General features: G+C 49.6%; 1 protein-coding gene across 11 annotated transcripts in view; it reads left to right on the top strand.

Annotated features, from left to right (window-relative positions):
• Nucleotides 1-25,500, top strand: part of PTK2B (protein tyrosine kinase 2 beta) — a 122,650-nt gene that overhangs the window by 48,446 nt on the left and 48,704 nt on the right. For 8 of the 11 annotated variants that reach the window (XM_017655810.3, XM_037024538.2, XM_017655815.3 and 5 more), the window contains one exon: nt 21,688-21,928. In XM_017655810.3, the coding sequence (XP_017511299.2) occupies nt 21,725-21,928 (204 nt within the window). In that variant the 5' untranslated portion in view covers nt 21,688-21,724. Of the gene's footprint in view, nt 1-19,162; nt 19,212-21,687; nt 21,929-24,081; nt 24,106-25,500 lie in introns of those variants that run through there. The other 3 variants (XM_037024537.2, XM_073232721.1, XM_073232723.1) reach the window with 3 other exon arrangements.

Raw genomic sequence — 25,500 nt, forward strand, 5'->3', positions numbered from 1 at the left:
TGCCATTTAACTCCATCCAGTACATTTTTTCTTTGTGCCTGTACATGCATACACATAAACTCTTAACACAGCCTGTTCAACAAATGCTCTGGTTCTGTTGGGCTACCTCGTTACCTTTGCTGTGCTCAGAAAAGCTGCTGGGAAAGGATACTCAGGTCCAGGGAGAAGAGAACCTTCTGTCACACCTGGCCATGTGGCCCCCCATCCGAGAAGGTCTGATCACTCTCGCTGGGGTCTGTGGGTGACGGCAGGGCCATGCTTTGCTCAGTACCTGGTCCTCCCCCAGCCCTGGAGGTTCTGGAAAGAATTATCTTGGGCTGGGAAGGAGGCAGAGTGGAGCCGGCAGGGCAGGAGCAGAAAGAGCCCCCAGGAGTGTCTACCTTCCCGGCTCTTCTGTGCTCCCGTCCCTTGCAAAGGGCTGTTCTAACCTTGGTTCCTGCAGAAGCATTCTCTGTCATTAGAGGCGTTTCTCGGCATATCTATTTTGGAGCTGCAGCTGGTTGCTTCTCAGAATAAACAGAACTGTGATATTGGGATAAAAGAAGAAAGGAGTATCATCTCCTATTTATGCCTTTCCTCTTCCCAGTGTTTTCTAACCTCCGCTTCCCTCCTCTTAAAGGTCTTGCCCTAAGACCCCTTCCCCTGCCTTCCTGTTCCAGCGGTCTCCTTACCATCCTGTAATTACAGGGTCCCATCCCAGGCATGTGTGGACCCCTGCCATGGACAGACCCCTGTGCTAGGCCTGGGGACTCCAGGGCTTACAAAGGGCTCAATTGTCAAGTGACAAGGGAGTTCTCATATTAAAGACATAGGCCAAAGAATGTAAGAGCTGATCCAGCCCCTCATGCTTAGATGAAACAACTGAGGTCATGCCATGCTCAGGGTCCGAGAGTTCCTGGGGTTAAGCAAGGAGCCGTCACCCACTGGCCATGCAGTTTTCCTCATGCCTTACCACGTCACTCTCAGCATGGCCATGCTGTACTGAAATGACTGAAGTGGAGCATCAGTGCGGTGTGCCCAGTGTACTTACGGACTGAAATGGCTTCCACGAGAGAGCGATGTGATCAGAACTTCTTTCCAGATCCCTGGGGATGGGAGGGTCTGCTCATGAAGGAGCAAACGAAGAGACTTTGTATGTGGCCTCATTCGACACCCAGTTACCAACCATCCCTTGTCGTGCCTTCTAATCCAAATGGGTCTGACTGCACCCGTGCCTGTGCAAGGCTCCCGCCTCTGCTCTGGTTCGGTTCTCTGGATCCTTCCTTCACTGCCTTGCCCCTTTTCCTCTCCTGCCTCCATCCTGCGCCTGCTGTGTTTTCCCTTTTGTGAGTCATACCTAACTCCACTGCCCACCAGCCCTTTATCTGCTGGCCTGCTGTGCAGCCTGACCCACATGGGGTCGCAGAGGCAGGAAGTAAGGAGGTGGTAGAAACTGCATACATTTCCTCCAAACCTTCTTCTTACCCAGGGCCACAACTGGTCAGCCTCACCTTGGTCACTGCAGTCTGGCCTCAGCCTAGGGGTAAGAGCAGCCAGTCTCCTCTGTTACCTGAAGCACCTCTGAGAAAAGGGGGTGAGCCGAGACCCCAGCAGTGGGTTTCCTCTCTTGCTTTTGTCTTATTTTTAAAGATGAAACTGGTTGGACTCTCAAATTAGTCTTCAGAAACCTCAGCGGCTGGCTTGGTAGCAGCTGCCCATGTGGGAGTGGGTGAGAGGTGCTGAGATATGAAGGAGCTGTACTCTGGGCCTAGCTGCACGGTCGGCTGAGAGGGCTGTCAGTGCGAATGCCAAGCTCAGGCCCTGGAGACGGCCTGGCTCTTCCACATGCTCTGGGGGGAGGGGAGCAGAGGTTCAGGAATGTGGGTTTTGAACTCAAGTGAACTTGGGGTTGTGTCTCAGTTCCACCATGTCTTAGCTCTGTGACTTTGGGCTGGTTTTTAGTGTCTCTCAGATTCCATTTCCTCATCTGTAATATGGTAATATTAGCAGTGTCTGTTTTAAAGAACAGTTCATTCCTCCATTCAGTGTACAATTTATTGTGCACCTTCTTCTTACCAAGCTCCGGTCCAAGTACGGGCATCCAATGGTCGGAACGACTGATACAGTATCTGTCTTCATAATACTCATGTGCTCCATTACAGGGACAGGATGTTGTGTGGATTAAATAAAAAGATGATGTCTGACATCATCTTTAGCACCATGTCTGACACACAAAAGTACTTGATAAATAGTAGTTGTTGTTTTTATTGTGTTCAACACTAGAAATAATGTACAAATGGCATATACATATATATACCATATATATACTCTTACATATATATTATATACATATATACATTATTATACAGAAGATATATACACATATATCATATATTTATGCTACATCTACATCGTGTGTGTGTGTGTGTGTGTATGTGTGTGTGTGTGTAACAAGATTTATTATAAGGAATTGGCTCACGTGATTCTGAAGGCTGACAAGTCCCAAGATCTTGCAAGCTGGAGACCCAGGGGAGGTAATGGTACAATTCCAGGATGAAGGCCGATAGGCTTATGACTCAGGAAGAGCTGATGTCTCAATTCAAGTTTGAAAGGCAGGAAAGAGCCTATGCCCTCCTCGAAGGTCATTAGGCAAGAAGAACTCTTTTGTATGCAGGAGATGTTCAGTCTTTTTGTTCTATTAAGCCTTCACCTGATTGGATGAGGCCCACCAACATTAGGGAGAGCAATCTGCTTTACTCAGTCTACTGATTTCAATGTTAATCTCATCCAAAAATGTCCTTACAGAAACACACAGGATAATCTTTGGCTGAAGAGCTGGGCACTTTGAAGCCCAGTTCAGTTGACACATAAAGTTAACCACCACAGGGAGCCATGGGTGGAGGGTGCTGTAGCTGAGAAAGCCCATGAGAAATAGCCAAGCAACTATCCTGAAGGGGAGGGTAACCCTGGCTGGGGCAGGGACAGTACATAATCTAGTAGTCCTTGGGCTTGATACAATCCAAACACATGTTTTTATCAGTTTACACTATGTTTTGTAAATTTATGCTAACATTTAAAAATTAAAGAGTTCATATTAAAAATCTGAATTTCCAGCTTCTCATGAAAAAACTCAGATGGCTGGGAAAGGACCAAAAGTTCCATGACGTTACCATGTTTTGCAAGTTTGTACCAGCATTTAAAAATTAGACACTTCACATTCAAAATCTCATGAAACACTAGAAGGGGTCACATGGAAGTCAACAAACTTTTCAGGTCAGTGTATCTTGTCTTCTCCTTTGAGTTGGATGGAGATGGGCTACAAACATGGGCCTTAGGATGGAATCTTCAAGAGCCACAGAATCATGAAAAACATGACTCTTGACTTCTCAGGCACCATGAAGGGACCAGGGGTGTTGAGACAGGAGAAGAAATGCCTCTAGGGGAACTGAGAACTGCTTTTAAATACCTGGAGGGACATCACACTGAAGGGGAATTGAACCAGTTCTGAACATCCCCAGAGGGCAGGACTCCAACCAGGAACCCTCTGAGAAGGCAGGTGTGTGAGCAGAATGCAGTTACACTTTTCTAGCAATGTGCGCCGCTTAGAAGGAGAAAGACCTGGTACAAAAGGCAGTAAGACCCAAGGGACACTGGGGCCATAGGGGGGTCTGGGGTGTGGTGGGGGATGGAGGTTGGCTGGATCAGGAGCTCCAAACCTTCTTCATGGGTGGTGCACACAGACAATGAAAATACCGTACCACACACAGGAGGTAGACTGCAGGGGATCTGATCTCCAAAAGGGGTTGCACCCAGTCTCAGAGGTTCAGGCCATTGTGGGCCTATTTTGAGGGGAACTGGGATTTGTTTTAAGCAGGTGTGGTAAGACATGTAGACACAAAAATGACTCATGAAGAAAGTTTATGCTCACAGGTCCCTAGAAACAGGATGCTGAGCGCGCAATGCAGGGCAGCCACACAGAGAAGCACCAGGGTGGGCCAGGAGGCAGACGGGGAGGGGGCACATGTGGGCAAGAGTCTTTGTTGTGACTTGCTTGGTAAGGGACAGTGAAGCAGGATGAGCAGGTTTAGGACTGGCTAGTCTGAATAACTTCAGCGGGTGCTCGGACACAGGGCCTGTCCCCAGCTGCCCAGTACATGGCCCTGGGGTGATCGGAGCAGGAACACAGAAGCCCAGAATGTGAGAGCCCAATAGCAAGGTCCCTAGGGGTGGATCCTGGACCAGCTGGTTTGCATGACAGGCACACCCTCTAGGAACCAGAAGTCCCTCCAGGGTCAGAAAGGCCCCAGAGGTCAAAGCACCAAATACAGAAACTAGAAACGTGCTTTTTAAAAGGCCCTGCCCACATGCCCTGAGGGGTCAGGTTCTCCAGGTGTGCTACAGGAGAGCACCAGACAAGGATGCCCTTTGGTCCTTCTGGCCCCCAGGGGCTGTAATCAGATACCACGTGGATCAGGAAGCAGCCCAAGAATCCAGTCCTGCTCTCACTGTGAACAGCGGGTACCCTAGGCCCAAAGAGGCGAACTGACCTGGTCAAAGCGTCAGGGCTGGTTGCAGAACAGGGCTTGGAATCCAGTGCTCTTTGAGTCATTCCAGGAGGTTGGAAGGGGCTGGAAGGACTCAGAGAGTCTTTGTCCGTGAGTCCATGATAGAATAACGTGGACTAGGAGATGCCACTAGCCCAAAACGTTCCCTGGGGCCATAGGAAGGGACTGGTTGTAGGGTCCCTGCCAGAAGAGTTTTCCTGACATTTGTTTCTCACAGTTTTGGAGGCTCGAAGTCCAAGACCAAGGTCTCAGCAGGGCTGGTTTCTCCGGGAGCTTCTCTCCTCGGCATGCAGACAGCTGCCTTCTCTCTGTGTCCTCACACGGTCGCTTCTCTGCAGGCAGCTGGTGTCTCTATGTGTGTCCAGATTTCACCTTACAAGACACCAGTCAGATGGATTAGGGCCCACCCTCATGGCCTCATTTTCCCTTAACCACCTCTTTAAAGGCCCTGTCTCCAAATGCATCACTTTCTGAGGTCCTGGGGGTTAGGGCTTCAACATAGGAAGCTCATAAGCCTGCATCCTAGAGCTGTGTTCTTCTGTGTCCTGCATGCCTCTCCCAGAGTGGGCCTCTGCTCCCTGAACCCTAAGTTCTGCACTTAGCCCTGCTCCCCACCTTTGGTGAGCCCAGCTGTATACAACAGATGCCCTGGTCCATCCATGGCGAGTTCAGCATTCTGCCCATGAGCCCTGTTTGTTCCCAGCAGGGCCGAGGGCTGAGGGAGCAAGCAGGGTGGCAGCCTGTGTTCTGGGTTCTTCATTCCCTCCCCTGGCACGCAGCCATGTGCAGTTAGGCACTTGACAAATGATGGCAATGGTGATGGCGATGTTGACAGCTGAGAATAGAACCCGAGAGTGGGATGTTATTCTGCTCAGCTGGTGCTGCGGGCATGACGTGGGGTATGGTTGCCACCTTAGCTCAGGAATGAGCAGGGACCAGAGCTCAGAGGGGACTAGATGTCTAACAGGAGCCACAGGTATAGCTGGGAGGCCGTGGGAGAAGGTCCAGGGGCATATGACCTTCAAAGTCTAAATGCAGCTCTAAAATCCTAAGACCCTAAGACTAGACCCAGACTGCTGGGAGCTTCAGGGCAGACTCAAGCCAGCGAGTGTGAACAGGCTCAGGGAGGCATGACTGTCCCCACTTTCCCCAGTGCCCCTGCTGAGAGACTGAGTGGCCTCTGGAGCATCTGGTTACCATCACTGGTGTCAGCACAGCTCATCCAAACTGATTCCTGGGAGCCTCTTGTGGTTGGCTTAAATGTGTATGAACAGCAGGTGATGCTGGCATGGAATGATTTATAGATCCCCCCAGCCCCACCCCTGCAGGCAAACCAGTATGTTTCCCTGCAGTCTTGTGTTTAGAACCAGGATGGGTTCATGCAAAGCAGGGGCAAGAGCCCCTGTCATTGAAATGTTTATGTAGACACTTGAAGGAACCAGAGGAACGTGGAGATTTTTGATAGTGACCGCCGAGTGACACTGGGGAGTCCCAGTTTACCAAGGGTCATTATATGCATTGTTTTCATTAATCTTCACATCAGCTCCCGGGAAGATAGTATTAACATGCCCAGCTTTTGTGGGCAAGTTCCCGGAGCTTCAGGTGGGTAACAGGGTGGGGGCCAGATGAGCGGACTGGGTCGGGAGAGACCTGCCCTGCCATACTGCACCTGTGCTCAGGGTGATGTAAACCTTCCTCCCTGGAAGGCCTCCTCTGGCTGCTGGTTCAGGCCTCAGTTCTGGCCCTGCTTCTGCCTCCTGCTGAGTGTGGAACTTCCCCCTTCTGAGCCAGGATGCCCTTCCCTGTGAAGAGGCCAGCACCACCTGTGGAGAGAGGAGGCAGGAGAAAGGACACACGCTTTGTGAGCTGTCACTTGCCGCTGTGTGTATGAAGGGCAGTTAATCTGCAGACTCCCTTTCTGGGAAGGTGAGCTCGTCGGCTCGGGTGGGAAGAAGCCTCTCCCAGGAGCAGTGCACAGTGGGCAAGATGAGATGAGGTAAAGATCAGAGCAGGTGGAAGGTTCTAGAAGATAGACACCTCCTCCGTTGGTTTACCTCCGTACCTGACTGATGTCATCTGCAGTCAGCCCCCAAGGGATGGCCTGGACTCTCCCACCCACCAGGGGCTTTCCTTTGGGTAACATGGGCCTCGTGACAGTGACTCCAGTCCTGTGCTTGTACCCCAGCAAAGGGTCCCTGCTCCCTTTCCCACAGTCAAGTTTCCGCTTTGTGTCTGGAAAAGTCACTAACCTGTCTGGCCTCAGTTTCCTCGTCTGTAAAGCAAAGGAGGTAGAAACCGATCATCTGTAAGCCCTTCAGCTCTGATCCTCCCCGTGCATGAGTTTATGCCCTTGGTTTATATTAGGTTTTCCCCCTTATCAACACCCCAAATCATTCTTTTTTTCTTTCCCACCCTTCATGTTCTTTGCTCAGCTCACCCTAGCACCTGGGGGCTCTCCTGTGGTGAATAATTTTAGCTCCCAGAGTTTTAGATCCAAAAAGGGCATTTTGGAAAGCATTTAATGGAGTCCCTTGTACCTGGAATCCAGGGCCCCTGGAAGGTGTTTTGGGGGAGTTCTGACAACATTGAAGTATTTTTGGCCAAACAGTGAAGAATTAAACTGCCTTAGGAACAAGGCTGTTACTCTTAACAGTTAGAAACATTCGTACTCAAGACTTTGTTGGGAACACATTCCTGTCACCTGACCCCTTCTGTATTTAGATAAGAAAACGGAGGTCCCAAAAAACCGCAATGACCCGGCCAGGTTATCTGAGGACCCTTCTGGCATTTACATTGGATGTGGTTTGGAGGACTGTAAATGCTGCAGCTTTGGTGTGTCCAAGAGGTGACCAGGAAGTCCTCAGTCAGCAGAAGGAGGGATGTAATAGAACTGGGTCCCCCGAGGACTCTGGCCGAGCGGGGTGCGGACGTCAGCCCCTCACTGCCCTGCCCTCAGCCCTGTGGCCCAGGCTGGCCCCGGCGAGTTCCCTGGGCCTCTCCCCGTCACAGGGCGCTTTCTGAGGTCTGCTCTGCAGGCTCTCCTTGCAGCGCGTGCCTGTGGGAGGCTGTGGAGAAGTGGGCTGCTGTCCTTTTATCTGACTTCCTGTGTGCTTCAGAAACCTCAATAAAAGTAGAGCTAAAGGAATAAAGTGCTAAGGACCGTTAGGCCAGACGTGGACTTAATATCTGACACGGGGGTGTGGGGTTCATGATATTTACAGCACCAGGGCCCAGGATCCTGACTCCCCCATTCTCTACTTGTCCGCTGGGGAACTGAAAGGCTTGAGGCTGGAAGCAGGTAGGGGGTCCTCACTATTTTCAGGCTCAAGTCAAAGGAATCTATAAAGGTAACCAAAGTGATCCTTGAGAAGTATTCATTGTTGAAACCGAACTCGCTAAAGGGGAAATTTAATTACTTTTCTACTACAGCTGTTTTCATTTATATTTTTAATGCCTTAATTTTCTTTTTACTTTTTCCATTTTAATTAATTCACAAATACTTTTCATTCAAAACTTTTAAATTGCTTTTTTATTTTTTAATTTGCCTTTTCAAAGTGCCCTTTTCTGCATAAAATCCAGTTGTAACCATGGGAGCGTATTTATGTAGCAAATACACATATAATCTTTGGAGTTTTATGTACTTCAGTTGTGTATGCCTGTGTAGTCTTCCCAGTTCCCTTTCAGGGCAGACAGCTCTATGGCTGGGTGAGGACAAAACTGGAGAAACACCATGCTTTTCTTTTTTCTTTCTTGCTTTTTCTTCCTTCCTTCCTTCCTTCCCTCCCTCCCTCCCTTCCTCCCTCCTTGCTTTTCTCTCTCTTTCTTTTTTGAGGGCGGCACATCGTTGAGCCTTCTGCCCTTGAACTGCCTCTCTCGGGGGCTCCTACGCGAACCCTGCCCCTAACCCTGCAGCTCAGCTCTCTCCTGGCCGCATTCTGCCAAGTTTACATGCCTGACTTTGGGTCCATGAGACCTTTTTCTTCCATTGCCCTTTTTTTATTTTATTGTGATTTGGCTACCTTTCAGGCTCAGGATAATTTGGGTTGGATTTTCCCTTTGTGTTTTATTTTGTTTTTCTCACCAGGGAAGAACAAAGTCCTCCCCAAGTATAAACAGCGTTGGGAAGAATCTGAGAAAAGGGCTCTAAACTGGGGGCTGTCTTGCTGCTGTGCTCAGATCTCCCTACCTTGGAGCTACTGCGGCTGGAGTTTTAAAAGGCCGGAGTTGCCTCAGATTTTCTAGGCTCTGAATATTGAAATAACCTGCTTCTTCTCTTTCTGTCCCTTTCCCAACAATGGGCTTGGGTAACAACACTAAAACAGAAGCCACTTCTGTGTTCTGATAAGAGGCTCTGAGACACCCAGGAAGGGGCTGCATTAAGAATCCAACTTACTGCCCCAAGTGTTTGTCCATCACCACCCTGGTATTGAGAGGCCTGGGAACTGGGGCACCTGGTTCCTTTCGAGAGGCCTCCCTTTAGAGAATTGAAACTCAGTTCTCATCGGTGAGCCTAGGGCCACACACGCTTTTCTCCACCTGCCCTGAGTGTGTGCTGGGATGTTATTAAAAAGCACAGATGGCTGGGCCCCAGCCCCAGACGTCTCCATTCCTCAGGGCTGGACTCAGATGTGGGTATGTACATATATACGTATACATATGTGTATCTGGTTAAACAAAAGCTATTCAGTCATTTATTAAAGAACAGTAAGGCAGACCTTATGCAGGTGACTACTGCAATGGAATTCCGCAGTAGGGGAAAGAAATTGAAATGAAACAAAGACAAGTGGGGATTTATAGCCAAGGAGCAGGGTGGGGTCAGTGGATGGAAAACGACTAGGAGGATCAAGTAATTCTTTTCCAAACTGACCCAACAGGATTCTTGCTGAAGGCAGCCAGAGGGATCAAATATTACCCAGAGATAAGGGGCAGGTGGAATTTGATCAGATATCAAGGTTAATCAGCTGTAGAATGTGGAGAACTCTGGCTAAACTCACTTAGCAGGATTCTTGATAAAGCTGGACCCTACAAGACAGAGATGGATGCCGAAGGTCAGGCCTACTCGAGCAGAGGGCTCCAGGGTGCCTCAGCAGAATTTGGTCTGGGAGAGAACCCCGTCAGTATGTACGTCAGCACGCATGCACGCTGCCAGGGTAAAGAGGACACCAGGTGCTGTTCGGGGTTATGTTTCAGGCCCCACACTCTCTCACCATTAGGACCCAGAGCCCCAAAGGACATATCCGGTGGTGTCTCTGCGCTGAGGCCTCCTTCCAGGGTGGCCCTGGACTCCAGATTACTGCAGGGGGTGAAAATAAGAAGCCCACATGTAGAGCCCCTCCAGACTCCATGCACATCATAGCGCTGATCTCCACTCGCTGTGTGACCTTCGGGAATTGTGGGTAAAATGAAAGTTGCTGTGGCTGGGATTCTCACCTGGCCGAGGTTGGCTAGCTCACTGCACAGGTGGGCAATATGTCGTTACTGCCTCTATATAAAGAGCCCTGCCCGGTGTTCTGGGTAACACAGTGGCAGGGCTGCAAGGCTGCAGGAGAGCAGAGCAGAGGCTGGAGTGGTGGCAGCACTGAGGACAGAGGCCCAGAGGACAGCTGTGCAGGCAGAGAGGCCCAGAGGCAGAGACCGGCTGGCTGCATGCACACATGCTCTGAATGAATGAGATTTTAGTGATTGACCTGCCACCGTGGGAATAAAGTTGGCTATAAACCCTTTCACCCCAAGAACATTCTACTATCATTCCTTTGGTCACATTGAACCCATGGTGAACTTGCCCAGGGCTGAAACCACTGGCAAGACAGGAAGTCACCTTGCTCAGCCTCAGTTGCCTCCTCTGTGAGATGGGTGATACTGTACCTACCTTTTTGATTTATTGGGATCGAGGTGTCTCATTGCACCTGTGACCAGGGGTCAGTCTAGGGAAGTGTTTGGTGTTAACTGCTGTTGGTTCTCAGAAGTGAGCCCTTTGGCAGCGTGCAGGCTGTGAGGGCTGGAGAGGGAATCAAGATCGCATGTGGCAAAGATCCCCCAGCACAGGCAGCTGCTCCACGGTCTTTGATGACTGTTGAGTGTTGAGGGTAACTATCTGCAGCCCCAGGGTTCTCTTGGCTGATTTTATTGAGATCTTTCTCTATCCAATTCACCCGCAGTCCTGATTTTAGATAGGATCCAGGAAAATGGATTTAAGGGGCCTATTTGCTTTCTAGTGCAGCTTTGGGATAAGAGGATTGGCTGCTCCCTGGCCAAAAAAGTGAGACTCTCAGAGGAGGAGCTAGAGGTAGAAAGAGAAAAAAGGCCAGCTTCTATCCTTGTGCAAGCCACTTACTTTTTAAAATATATTTAACCAATAGAATAGTAAAAGAACTTAAGGTCTTTCAGCTGTATGCAATTTTAAATGTAGATGCATGTTTATGTAGTGATAATCAATATGTAAACTCCACTGCCTGTCACCTAATATTTTTATGTTAACAACTTCATGTAATGCCACAGCTTGTGCTTTTATCATAGTTTATCATTTCTGATACTGCATAAAACTCCCCCTGAGCATTTCCCTGAACATTTTGTTCTGATTTCACTTTCTCACTATTATAAATAGGACAGCTACGAACATCTTTGAGCAAATGATCCATGCCCTCCCCCTTTAGATACGTGGGGTACATTGCACAAAGTTGTGTAACCAGGTCAATACGTGTGAATTGTTCTATATTTATATTCAGAAAGCCAGTTCTGAATCAATTGGCAGTTATACCAGTTTCATGTCAAGACCACAAACATAAGATTTTAGTATTTTTCTCTAGGTATCTTGGCTGGTTTACAAGGTTCATTGTGGTGCATTAAAGCTGTTTTCATTAGCATGTTTAAATGCTGAGGATTTTTCCATCTATTTTTAATTTTCTCAAGTCTTCTCACACACAGGTGGCATCCTGTTTGCTTGACGGGGCATCTAAATTGCTGTTTTATCCAATTCACTTTGAAATGAAAGCTGATCACTACACTGTACAGATGGGGGGACATTTGCCATGTTTAACGTTTTTGATATTTGTTTACCTAAAGCAAATTTGTAATGTATACTAGATTTGTAAAGAGGAGCAGATTGGGGGTTGGCAGGTGGAGAAGCTTGTTCCAGAGTATATTTTAGTTGTTTTCAAGGTGGTAATAGATGAGGAGACAACACCTGTGAGACTAGACCTGGGTTTGTACATTTCTGGTTGAAAAAAAAGCATTTGAGTTTTCATTGTCATTTTTTTTTTCTGTTTATTAAGTGCATCATAAAAGATAACAATAAAATTCTACATTGCCATCATTACTAACGCATATTAATATATCCGAAGGCCAGTATTCCTTTTATTCTAGCTGCATGGCTAGAAACTGATGAACTTGTATGTAAGATTTTTTTTTAGCAGAATTCTGGGGGCCACATCAGCAAAGCAGTGTTCAGCTGAGCTCCCCTTTTTGACTCAGAAATAACCTTGATCTGTGGAGGCAAAGCCCCAAGGGGCAGGCTCACCGATGGAACTGGGCCGGGGGCTGGGTTTGTGTTGTTCGATGGGAAATCTGAGTTCTGGCCCCCCGTCTGCCACTGGACAGGGTGACCCTCAGCAAGCTGTGCGGTCACTCTTCTTCATCCTCCAGGTAGGAGCGGGATCCACTTTGGGGAATACCAGCAAGACAGCCCGGGTGTAGACACTCTAGACTGGGACGCACAGAGTGTGGTCTGCACACATAAAGACCCACCTCCCTCCTGTCTGTCGGTGGCACTTCTGGTTTCCCCTTGGCACGGATGAAGAAGTAGGGTCTGTCTTTCACACAGCAGCCCCACTGTGATCTGAAACAAGCAATCCTCTCCTTGCTTTCAAGGACTCTGCTCCCCCTTTAGTTTTCCTAGTCTGTCTCATGGGGCATGGTCCCCAGGCACCCAGGGCTCCGAATGTCCTCACCCTAGAATACAGTCCAGCAGCACCTTAAACGTGGCCACATCTGTGCAGAGCCCTGGTGGGGGGAACACTGTATCTTTTTTAGGGATTTTTGTGACCGACACTGCACGGACCTTTTGGTAGCCATGTCATAGTGACTAACAGTGAGTTCACAGTTAACTTAAACCCTACTTTTTTAAATCCATGTTCTTGCCAACCCACATCTTCCTCTTCTAGACTGGGGAAGACTTTTTTTTTTTTAACCTACATGAGACCTTTACATTTACCCCATTCACCAGTTGCATTTTGTTACTCTTGGCCTGTCCTGCCAGCCAGTGCAGATTTCAGGGATCCTGTGTGGTCTGCAGTTAAACTCACAATCTCTCCCAATCCAGTGCTCAATTTGGTGTTTCTTGGCTAACCACAAACCCCTTAGTGCCAAATTAAAAGGTGTGACCAAGGGCCAATTAAAACAACAGTTGGTCAGCAGGCTAATATGGACACTTGATCAGCAGTTGTTGGGAGAAACCACTTGCCAGTCATGAGTTCACCTGCCTGTTGTCTGACCACTTCATCAACCTCTCAGAAAAAATGGGGAGAAACTCAGTCAAACATCCCCTGAAGCATTGATTCATTGTCATAGCAGATTTCCTGGCTCCACAACCAACTGCGTAGTGCACACAGAGGGGGAAATGAGATTTGCTGGAGTGGATGAGGGAGAGGGGAAGGCTGAGACCATGACTCAGCGTGGGGAGAAGTCGGAGGAAAATTTAGGTTGGCATTTCAGATGCCAAAGAGTATGGTTTTGAAAACTAGAGCTCTTAGGAGATTGGAGAGTGAGAAGCTCCTTGGAGGAAGGGAAGGAGCACATCTTAAGGTTTAGCGCCTCCCCATACCTTGTATATTGCTGTTTTGAAGTGCGTGCGGGGTGGTGACACTGCCAGGACCAGGAGATGTCAAGAGTCAGATCAGAGGTGGTTTTGAGGCAAATGACTCTGAGTCCGCCCTCCTCCCCCGGGTCTGTCACTCCTGAGCAGCGGTGTGTGGGGACCAGCTCTCAGACAGCACCCACTTCTCCTTGAGTCCACTGTCCGTAAGGTCATGTAGGTAACTTGAAGCAGCCACAATGGAAGCATTTACACCTGAGGAATTGGCAAATGCTGTAAATGAGCCTTATCTGCCCTGGATTGCTGGTTGCCAACCCGCCCCGGGGCCTTACCTCAGCTGCTCCTTCTGCCTTCTAGCTCACACCTGTGCTTTGTCCTATGGCCAGAACTGTATTTTTCAAATGAAACTCTACTCTCCACAGGGTGAAGTTATAATCCCTTAGCATGTCACCAGCACCTGCTCTTATTTCCCACCAAGCCCTCATACTGTCCTCTCCAGTCCCATGTCATGCAATGTGCTTTCCCGACCTTTCTGTGTCACCTCTTCCTGAGATCCGGGACCCGGCAGGCAAGTCCTCTTCTGTGCCCCTCTAGCCCCAAGCGTAGACCCCTAGGACATTCCATATCATGCTGTGGCTCCTTTGTTTTCCTCTTTACTGGACTATGAGTCTCTTGCACAGGGACCTTCTTCCCCCTTCTGTGTATCTGGAGTGTGGCTTGCCTCCAGAGACATAGGGAGGCAGAGAGAGAGAGGAGAGGGCGAGGGAACGAGAAGGGAGAGAGGTGGAAAGACGGGAAGGAGAGACGAGGTGTATGAAGGACAGAGGGGAGGAAGGAAGAAAGGAAGGAGCGGAGAAAAACAGGCCAGGCAGAATCACTCATGAACTGGCAAACAGGAAGCAAGGGGGGGGCTGTGATTCTTTGAAGGGTTGGGGAAGCAGAGGACCCCAGAGATCACAAAGGAGGTAAGAAAAATCTGCCCAGCTGCAGGGGTCAAAGTCTTTGAACTAGTGAAGAGAACAAGGGCTCGTAATAAGGAAGAACAGGGTGATGTGGCCCCCCTGCTCCCCTCACGGCCCCACACCCCGAGAGCCAGCCCCGGGTCAGCTGGTCTGCGGCTGGCAGGTACTGGCAACAGAACGGTTCTGGGTGAGTGACGTGTGCGGGGGCGGCGAACTGAAAATGTGGTAGAGTCTCAATAAATGTTTTCTGAATTACATCGAATTATAGCTGGCGATAATCACACCCTTTCTGGTTCCTTCCTTTGCAAGGTAATGGGAAGTGATGCTTGGAGAGGAGGGGACAGGATTAATTAAATGATGGATCGGGCATCCCGGGGTGGGCAGCATGCTGGCCCTGCAGAAACCAGGGGCTGACAGGGCTCGGGCTGGCGAGGGGTGCTGCGTGGAGCCAGCGGGACTACGCTTGCCCAGAAACTCACGCCTGGCTCCCTGAGACTGCAAGGTCATTGCCTATTAGTTATGTGGCTGCTCACAGCAGGCCTTTGCAGGGGAAGGCATGAGTTCCCCATTTTGTTGATGTGGAAACGGCAAGCGGAAGTGACTCAGAGACAGAGTGGAAATAAAGTGTGTGTCCCGTGACATGCTGGCCCTGCCCGACCCAAGGGCTGGCATTTTGACTGTCTCCTGTGAGGCTTCCTTCCAGGCTTCTGTGGTGTTCTCAGGGCAGTTGGTGGCCCTATGTGTGAGCAAAGAGCAGGAGGTCAGGGCGATCTTCTCAGGCGGGCAAGCGGATGGAGGAAGGTGGGCACGCAGGGACGGGCAGTCTCAGAGTTCTGGAGACAGAGGGGCTGCCACCCCCACCTGAGCCTGGCCTGCTTACATTGTTTACAAGTGGGGACTGGCACTGGGTTTCTGATTCTTTCTTCTGCCAAGTCACAGGAATTTAAAAAATGCATGTGCCAGAGGCTTGACGGAAGGAATCGCTGATTCTCCAGAAACTCCGACAGGATGGGTGGTGTTAGTTTCATACCCAAGGAGCAGAAACTGAGGCCCAACAAGGGGCCCCTGTGCAGATCACAGAGCCGGTAAGGGGCACAGGCGTAAGGGCCCCGTGCTGCCTGACCCCCGAGTCCATCATGAGTAACGTTGGACTTGTGTAGCACAGCAGCCCTGGGGACCCGGGTTTTACACCCAGGGAGGAAGGAGTCGGCTAGTCTGCGCCCTCTCCCTGACATCACGCCTCCGTTCTGACTAATGGCCCCCTTTCCCTGCTCCCGCAAAGTGCGGGCAGACAGCTCTTCCGTGTCAATTGCCAAAGACAACTGTCATCTCATGAATGAATGAGCATTGGAAAACCAGTAAAAGGTGAAAAGTTGCAATGTTAGAATCAAAGACTGCCCTTCCAATGGAATGCATTGAGTTTTATGATGAATTCTCTAGTGCCCTTATTTTTTTCCCATTTTTCCATTTTTCCCAACACCAAAGGTCATTGTCCACCTACCAACTACTGTCTGGGGACCCTGCCCCATCCAGCCTGATGTCCCAAGGCATCAGAGCCAGTCAGTGGCCCACTGGGCATTAACTTGTGAGCATGGTGTCAGGAAATGACACACCAGCTTTTTAGCCGTTGGCAACACGTAAACTCCCTGACACACGGTAGGTGTTCACTCAGAAGTAACATTACCCTCCCAAGCACAAGACTGAATATTTCTGTGATGTTGACCCCTGGAACTCTGACATCTTCCCTGTGCCAGGAACACAGCCCTGGATACAGAGACCACCCAGAGGACCTAGAGGGACTTAAATCCTGCCTCGGTCCCCCTCCTTCAGGCACGTGAATGTCTTGCCCTTCAGGAAGCATGTCATTTATTTTCTTCCTGAAGGCTTCAGGGATCAGAAATTGTACAGCCTCCCTTGGTAACCTTCTGCAGGTTTTAGCCAAGACATCTTTAGAGCCAATCAAAACTTATCCGGTTTTAATTTGAGCCGTTTCCTTATGTTTGTTATTCTTTGACTTAGACTTGGGCAGGTCTGGGGGTTGGGAGGCAAGCCGGAGCCCCTGGTGGCTGAGGGCCAGGGTTTTCTCTGGTACCCGGGGACATTCTCTCCTCTGACCCTGCTCCTAGGGTCTGAGGCAGACCGGGCGGCAGGGAGGAGGGGCTGCCAGGCTGGGGGGCAGGCCTGGACTGGAGACAGGGCAGGGCTTTTGGCCCACAGGTTGGGTGTCAGAGAATTCTGTGATCATCTGTAACTAGAGGTAAGCTGTGGATGAGGTCGTCGAGTAACCAGGAAAATCTGGAGGCACAGGCATTCGCTGTTGTCAGAAACAGGAGCGAGATCACTCCTGTTCTCAGCGGATTGTTCTCATCTCTTCCTAACTCTGTGTTCAGTGACATAGCTTAAAAGCAGCCATGGTGGGGATATTTACACCATCGAAATTTGTAAATGCTGCAAATCAGAACTTTGTTTTTGGAGAGCTACTGGCAAGAGGAACAAGATATGGGAACCAGTATATAGTCAGGCAAGACTTTGGAAAGTAGGCAAGTGATAACCATGAGGACAGAGTCTTTCATTTGTGTCCTGCTTTATTGCTGATTATGAGCTTTCACTTATGTTTTCACACTTCATCTGCACAAACCTCCTATAAGGAAAAGAGAACAGTTAGTGTTATACCCATCTTACAGGTGAGCAAAATGAGGCCAGGAGAGGTTGATAACTCTCTCCTGGAGCGAGTAACTTGAGAGTAACTCACTCTAGCTTTTAGCGCTGGTCAGAAAATGAGCTGGCAGAGAGAGACGGTGGGGGAAGGCTGTGCCTGAGGCTGAGGGCCGTGTTCTCTAGCTCCCTGAAGGCAGGTCCACACCTCTCCATCACTCTGCTTCTGAGAGCTTTGGGGGATCCCTCGGCAGTTCATGGCAGATCTATACCCTGAGATGGGAGTTTGAGGCTTGGGGGAGTTTGGTGTGGGCACCACCTTTGTGGGCCAGGGCCTTTTGACCAAACATCTGAGTGCCTCCAGGACCTCTCACAGCCCAGTCCTACCGTGGGAAGGGGAGGAGGGCCTCAGGACTCTTCCTGGACAGGTAATATTCGGTGCCGGCTTGATGTTCCTCCTTGCATGGAGTTCACACTAACTTCAGTAGTATCAGGAGATGCTACCTGCTCCGAGGGCAGAGAGGAGAGTGGGGAGCATTGAACTTGGATTCAGTCTGCTTTGGGATCCAAGCTCTCTACTCAGGCATGAATCGTTGACCAGATGACTTACACTTTGTTGAGAACATTTCTCATCTATAAAATGGGCACAATCATGCCCTGTCCATCTCCCAGGATTGTTGTGCGAAGCATTTATGTTTCCTTTAAAGTTTTTTAATGGTAATTTTTTCAGTAATAGCCTGAGGTTCTTGCTGCAAATGACCACAGGCAGACCTAAGGGATTGCATCAGGCTGAAGGCACAGGTGGGTCCTGGGGGACTGAAATGCTAAATTATATCAACCCGAGCCATGTTGGCTACTGTGAATGATGGGTCCTGAACCCAGGGCCAGGAAAACCAAGGTGATAGGAAGCCAGTGCCCTCCTGGCATGCGGTGACGACCAATGCCACCATCTCGTTGGGGGCCCTGGGTCAGAGGTGGAATATAAATATTTCTCTTTGGCCAGCGTGGGGGTGGGGCCTGGCTCCTGAGTGAGCTGGACGCTGCTCAGCCAGGCTGGGTAAGGGGGGCAACTCGTGGGCTGTGGTTTCCCATCATTACTTTTTTTCTTAATAGATGTTATGTTTTTAGAACAGTCTCAGGTTCACAGCAAAATTGCAAGGGAGGTACAGAGGTTTCCCATAGACTCCCACCCCCATTATCAACATCCCCCACCAGAGTGGTGCCTTTGGTAAAATAGATGAGCCTAGACAGACACATCATCATCACCCGGAGCCCACAGTTTGCATGAGGGTTCACTCTTGCTGTTATGCATCCCATGAGTTTGGCAAGTATTTTTACCCCCCTGAAAATCCTCTGTGCTCTGCTTAGCCATCCCTCCCTCCTCCACCCCCAGCAACCACTGATCCTTTTACTGTCTCCATAGTTTTGCCTTTTCCAGAATGCCACATATGGAGTCAAACCGTGCCTAGCCTTTTCAGATTGTCTTCTTTTACTTAGCAATGTGCATTTAAGTTCACACCATGTCTTTTTAGTCATTTGGTAGTTTATTTCTTTTCAGCGCTGTATAGTATTCCATTGTGTGGCCAGACCACAAGCTATCTACCCATTCGGCTGCTGAAGGACATCCTGGTTACCTCTTTAAGTTTCAGTAATTATGAATAAAGCTGCTATAAACATCCATGTGTAGGTTTTTGTGTGGACGTAAGTTTTCAACTCCTTTGGTGAATACTAAGGAGCACTATTGCTGCATGATATGCTACGAGTTTGTTTAGCTTTGTAAGAAACCACCCAACTGTCTTCCCAAGTTTGCAATGAATGAGAGTTCCCGTTGCTCCACCTCCTTGTAACATCTTTACATTCTCTTGGCTCCTCAAGCTTAACAGCACCGCACTTCATCGTTCCACTGGCTACAGCTGCACAGATTTAAAAGCACCTTGGGGGTCTAATCCCTTTGTCCCTGCCAGACTTTGCCCTGGCCTCTGTCCCAGGTGTTCCTACTTCCCCTGCTCTGTCTATGTTCCTGGGTTCTGCCTTTCAGAGAGGGCCCTCTCTGCTTCACTTTTACCTTCAGCCAATGACCCCTTATATGTGAAGAGGGAGATTCCCTGGTTCGCACCAGCCAGATCTCTTGCATTTTACTGACATATTATTTTACTCAATGATTCCCCTCAAACTCTTCCCCTTTGTTTCAGGAGTTCCTGAGGTGTCTCCCATGTGCTCACTGACACCAGCACCCTGTAGGTGAGATTGCCCTTTGGGCTGGGGTCATTTCCCGAATGGCACCCCATCCCCTTCTTGTGGATACCCAGGAGCCATGTGGCATAGCCTGCAGATGTGGGTGCACTGCCCTTCTGCCCAGCTCTGAGCCCACATTCCCGCTGGCCAGGATGACAGCACTGACTGTGCCCCTGCTTTCCAAGTGGCCTTTCCCATGTAGGCCCTTTGGCTTCCATTCGGAGGATCCAGTCCCTGGGGACAGACACCACATGCTGCTCCATTTCCTTCCTACCCAGATGCCTGCTTCACAGAACTGCCTTACAAAGCCCCTGCCTGAAAATTACTTTATACAAACAGATGTCCAAGGTCATGGCACCCTTGGCTCAACAGACACAGCAGATCCTGAATCTGGGACCCATTATGTGTGCATTATTAACTTAGCTGTAGACCTGTGTGCCTGTGTGTCTCTATCACCAAAATGTTTGCTCTCTAGGGGCAAGATCTCTTCCCTCATCTTCCCATCCTATAGTAGGGCTGTCACTGTCCCCTCTGATATCCTCTTGGACTTTGCCATCTCAGGATTTCCTGCTTACTTCTACCTGCTGCGTCTGCCTCCTTATGCCCGAGGATTCTCTCGGCTCCAGCGCCCCCTCTGTCCTTGTGCAGACCTGGCTGGAAATGCTGGCAGCAATGACCTTAAGAAGTGGTATACAGGTGCCCTAGACGCCTCCCCTGGGTGGAGCAGCTCTGTCCTGGCTCCCGCGTTCCCAGCAGGATTAGACTGCGGGTGCCCAGGTGACAGCACACATGATAAACCTCCTTGGCTGTCTTCCTTGCCCTGTCATGCATTTCCCACTCTCCGACTGGGTTTCCTGGGGTTGCCTCTCAAGCTACTTCCCTTGGATTCCTTATTTAGGGTCTGGGGAAACTGAGATACATGCCCCATACCTAGCAGAGTATTGGCACCCAGGTTCGATTGATATTTATTGATAAATGGTATGGATACTTCTAAAATATACATATTAGTCATATTAGTCCTGGATATTCTTTTCTTCATCTGTTTTGTCCCAATTTCCAGCTGCCTTGGGACCCAGCTGGTGCTCTGCCCATTGTGGGCTGGCCCCTGATGGCAGGCCGTGCCTGCTCCTCCCCTCACCCTGGCAGCATCGCCTTTATGTCTTCATAATACGCACTGGCTTTTTAAAAGGAACAGCGGCTTGAAGCCAATGACCATCTACATCTTCCTCCCTAATACTCAGCACAGTGTGAATGAATAAACACAGGTTTTGATTCCTCTTTTAGAATAGTTGACTCTACATTTTTATTTTAACATCACCAAGGCCATCCTTTAGCCTCCAACTCCTGGCCTTAGAATGTCCCCTTACAGTCATAAACTCTTGTTAGTGGGGAGATATTTTTCTGTAAGAATTGGTTTAGAATGAGAGCTGAGCTTAGTTTAGAACAATGGTTTCTAACCCAGGCTGATGGTGAAGCAATCCTTGCGAACTTAAACATACCACTGCCAGGCCTTCTCACACACCAGCTCACTGACCATCTTGGAGCACAGGGCCTGGAATTAGGCTTTCTCCAAAGCTCCCCGGGAGGTCCTAATATGGAGCGAAGGTTGAAGCCTCTGACCTGCAGACAGAACCTCCATCGTGTCTTCCAGTGTTATGTGGATCAAGAGGCCAAGACCAATTTTGCTGCGATTAAGGGTGAACTGAAGATCCTAGGATTCTTTATAGTCCATCCAAGTGTCAACCAAACTGTTGTCAGAACTGGCTGGGTCTTCTAGGGACCCCACCCAGCCCCTTCCCACCCTGCAGAAAGACCTCCCCAGTTGGACTGCTGGAAGACTGTCCTCTCAAGTTCTCCTGTGTGTAGTGATGAGCTGTGTGATGAGTTCCTGTGGGGCTGAGGCCTCCTGCCCAGAAACTTTGGGCCGGTAGTTGTGGTTGGGAACAGACAAAGCCATCAGCTTTTAGACTGGCCCCTACCTGGGCCCTTTCCTGCCTTCTCCTTTCCACTGCCCTCTAGGCCACCTGTTCTCCAATTCTGTTCCTTCTCGGCTTCTCCCCTTGTCCCTGTTTCTCTCTTGCTATTTTCTACTGTCTCGCTCTTTGCTTTTTCTGCTCAGTTGTGCCTTGGAAACATGCTGCGGCCGCCTCCTCTCACAGCTGCGTTTGCAGAGTGTGGGCCCCTTGCCTAGGAGCCAGTGTGGGAGGAGAAATGTGATGGAGAGAGGGGGCTTCCAGAAGAGAGAGCTCCCAGCTTGGGAGCTCAAGGTCCAGGTTTTATGCCCGGATGTTTATGCGAACTGCTCCTTTGTGCTTCAGCTTCCCCCAGTCAGGAAGGCTGAGGCCTTTAAGGGGAGTTTTTGGGAAAAGGATAAAGGGTGGTTTGCATGGGTCTCATAGCTTGGCGGGTGCTGTCCCCAGGGAAATGAGCATGTGGGCCCATAGGGACTCATTTCAGGGCTGTCCCTCTGCTCTCTCCACAGGATTGCAATGTGCCAGTCCTAGCTGCCGTCTGAGAGGATGTCTGGGGTGTCTGAGCCCCTGAGCCGAGTGAAGGTGGGCACGTTACGTCGGCCTGAAGGCCCCCCAGAGCCCATGGTGGTGGTACCAGTAGATGTGGAAAAGGAAGATGTACGGATCCTCAAGGTCTGCTTCTACAGCAACAGCTTCAACCCTGGGAAGAACTTCAAACTGGTTAAATGCACTGTGCAAACCGAGATCCGGGTGAGTGTGGCAGCTGGTGCCTGCTCCATCCGTTCGTCTGTGTCTCCCTCCCCTGGGCGGCTGAGCAGCCCTCCTTCAGCCCAGCAGGCCCTCCTGTATCCCCCACCCCGAGCTGGGCCACTAGCAGATGCTCTCAGCCTGCAGCTCCGGGCCTCTCCTCCATGGGTCTGCAGCCAACCTTGCTGGTAGCCTGGAGGACAGATTTTATAGCCCTCATTTGAAACCTGGATTATTTGCTTGGTCTTTGATTCAACTCATTAAAGATTTATTACATTTGAGGTTCTGCAAGGAACATAAGAGCCCCTACCTTCAAAGGGTCTACACTCTGATGGAATTGGAATTAGAGAGATTCACACATGATTGTGTTGAAAATAGAACACAAATGGTCTAAGATGTGTGTTGGGCACTAGAGAAGGGAGCTGGTGGGGCACTGAGAAGATGGTAATGAACCTGAGATGCCTTAGACAAGGTAGATGGCTGCCAGGCCCTGTCTGAGGTAGCACTTCAATCGGCTGACTCCCATCCAGGCTCACACAAGCTGTTTTGCAGGTCCAGGTTCTCACTGTCATCGGGGCACCTAGACATCAGGAAGCCAGCAGTTCACCAAATGTAGAACTTGTCATCAGAAGCAGAACTACAATATACTGATTGATTTTAAACACCTACGTTTATTGAATAATCACTTTGTACAGCCTGGACAAATCCCTCCACATCTATTATCCCATTCAGTCCTCGCTACAACCCCATAAAGTAGATACAGTAAGGATAGCCCTTCCCACTGCCCAGAATATTCCCTTCTGATGCAAAAGTAGCCTAATTGGTTCTCAGAGGGTTGGTGGGTTTGTCATTTGAACAAAGGAAGCAGGTGAGATGGGTGGCAGACTAACCAAGCCAGAGAAAGTGGGATGAACTATGTCCAGTCCTCTCAAAACTAATCCTTCCCCTCTTAAAAGGCTGTGTCTCTCAAACCCAGGGAGCATCTCCTCTGGTTGGTTCTGGCAGCAACCTGTCCACGTCTGTCCCCGTGGCTGCCCTCTGTCTGTGACAGCACGTGCCACCCGCCAGTACACCAGCGCCGAATGGAACTGATTAGGTCACTCCTTGGCCACTCGTCACAACTGGTCAAAGTTGAGTCACACCCTCCATTCCCTGTAGCAGATTTGATTCGAGCCCTGTTTGCTCGTCTTGCGGTTGCAGATAGGTAGGTAGGTAGGTAGGTAGGAAGGTAGGTAGGTACACGTGTGGGCTGACAGGAAGCCCGGGCTCCTTCTTCCAGGGGAGCGTTTTCTTTCCTCCTTAATTGTCTGTGTCGTCTGTCTTCCTTTGGGCATACCATTTTTGTAGATAGCTGAGGTCATGCACTGTGAGTTTTACAAGTTTAATTTTTGGAAGTTAACAGGATTTTCAAGTTTGGGGGCTCTCCCTGCCCTTTTATGCTGTAGACCAGAGAGCATCTGGCTGGCCCATACTAGGATGTGTTCTGTGGGGTTCCGAAGCCAAGGGGCCCTGAGAGATGGGCACGCTTGAAGCAGCAGCACCAGGGAGGGCAGGGGACCGTCTCAGTGGAGGGAGCAGCATGTACAAAGGCCGGGAGGCAGCTACACTGGGAGCAGTTCAGTTTGGCTGGAACACGGGTTGTATTTAGAAAAGTGTCTGAAGTTAAGATCAGAAAGGAAAGTTGATGGCATCTAAGGCAGGGCCTAGAGTATCTGGATGAGGACTCTGGACTTGGCTCAAGCACTAGGGAGAGACACAGTTTCAAGCAGGGTGAAGGCTTTTCTGGAGCTGCCTGATGTCTCTCTTGCTGGGCGCTTAAGGGGGAAGACACAGCAGGCTTACCCAAAGGGCAGGGAGGCCCCACTTAGGGAGAATGGCCGGCACTGGAGGCATTATCTGGGATCATGTAAAAGCAGACGTGGAGAAGAGCAAGGAGAGAGTATTGCCTTCTAGGGATGTGAATCCAAGCCTCTGGCTTTTCCTGTTTCCACCCTGTTCTGTAGGCATAATGTCATCTGCCATGGCCTTAAAGCCCCCTAGACGCTGAGCCAGGTGCTGCTCCACTCCACCCTTATTAGGTGTATGGCCTTGGACCCACCACTTAACCGGCCTGGCTTTCGTCTCCTCCCTTGAGGCTCATGCCCACCTGCAGCCTGTTGTAAGGCTCAGCGAGGACAGAGGTAAAGCACACAGCATGCGGTAGGAGCTCAATCTTCGGAAGCTATTCGTTGTATGGGTATTAGGTCATCACCCTGCTCTGGAATCTCCAAGGGTTTCCAATTGCCTATAGAACAAAGTTCAATTCACCTTAAGTGAATCACTAAACTTTCACTTAGAGAAGTAAGATGATCAGGTTTGTGTTTTGAAACAATGCAGAGCATCCTGTCACATGTGAAGTGTGTCTTGGAGAAGGAGTTTAATGGTTAAAATAAACTTGGGAAATGCTTGGTTAAAGAACTCTGCACAGATTCCTTTGTGACAGAACTTCTCAGAGCTTTAAATACGCTGATATGCATATGGTGGATCACTAACAGCCACAGTGATGTTTTCTTAAGTAAGCCGTTTCTCACTTGCCTAGGAAAGTCTTATTTAAAAGTTGGACCACTAGTTCTCTGGAAAATCACTTGGGGATCTGTTTTCCCTAGATCCTGACAGCAATACAAAAAGGGCAGGAGAGAGGAGAGGCTAGTAGAAGGGAGATGGGTGAGGAAGCTGGCTAGCGTTGGGGGGAAGCAATGAGGGCCTGAACAAAGAGGCGTTGGGGATAAAGACAAGTCAACAGATCGGAGCGCATTGAAGGAGGCAGAGTCGACAGGGCTTGATGATTAACTAGATGTAGGGAAGGAGAGAAAGGAAGGAGACAAGGATAACTCAAGTTTTGCTTGGACAACTAAATGGATATTGGTACCATTCATTGAGATACCAAAAGAGAAAGGAAGGGCATTCTGAGATTCCAGCTTTAAGTGTATTGTGTTTGAAGTGTGACATCCCCATGAGGGGACGTGGGCCTGGAGCTCAGGAAGGTAAGGAGACTTAGAGATGGGGACTTGGGAGTCATTATGCAAGGGATGCCATGCGTATGGATAGGATCGCCCACAGAGAGTGAGTAGAGTAAGAGAGAAAGAATTCCGATGTGGAAACCTTGGGAAATCCATTTCTAAAGGGCTGATATGGAAAAAGAGGTGCATATAAAAGAAAAGGAATTCACAGCCAGAGAATGGTGAAAGAACCAAGAGAACATGCAGGGCAGACAAAGGCAGAGGAAACTGAGGAAAGAGTGACTGGCAGTGTCAAACACTCAGAAAGGTCAAGTCAGGTAAGACTAAAAATGAGTTCATTTTTTTCAGCTATAGGTGCTGTGATGAGTTTTGCTGGGCAGTTTCAATGGAGGGACGCGGCACAGCCATTGTGCAGTTGGTTGGAGAGTGGAGACAGTGAATATAATCAACATTTCAGAGAGGTTTGACCATGAAGGGAAGGAAAGAAGAGAAGGCAACAGGAGCAGTGTTATTAGTAGAGGGAACAGCGTATGTGAAGTTCAAGTGGGGAGGCACTCGGCAGGTTTGTGGCTAAAG

This window comes from Manis javanica, chromosome 3 (genome assembly GCF_040802235.1).
Source record: "Manis javanica isolate MJ-LG chromosome 3, MJ_LKY, whole genome shotgun sequence".
Taxonomy (NCBI): Eukaryota; Metazoa; Chordata; class Mammalia; order Pholidota; family Manidae; genus Manis; species Manis javanica.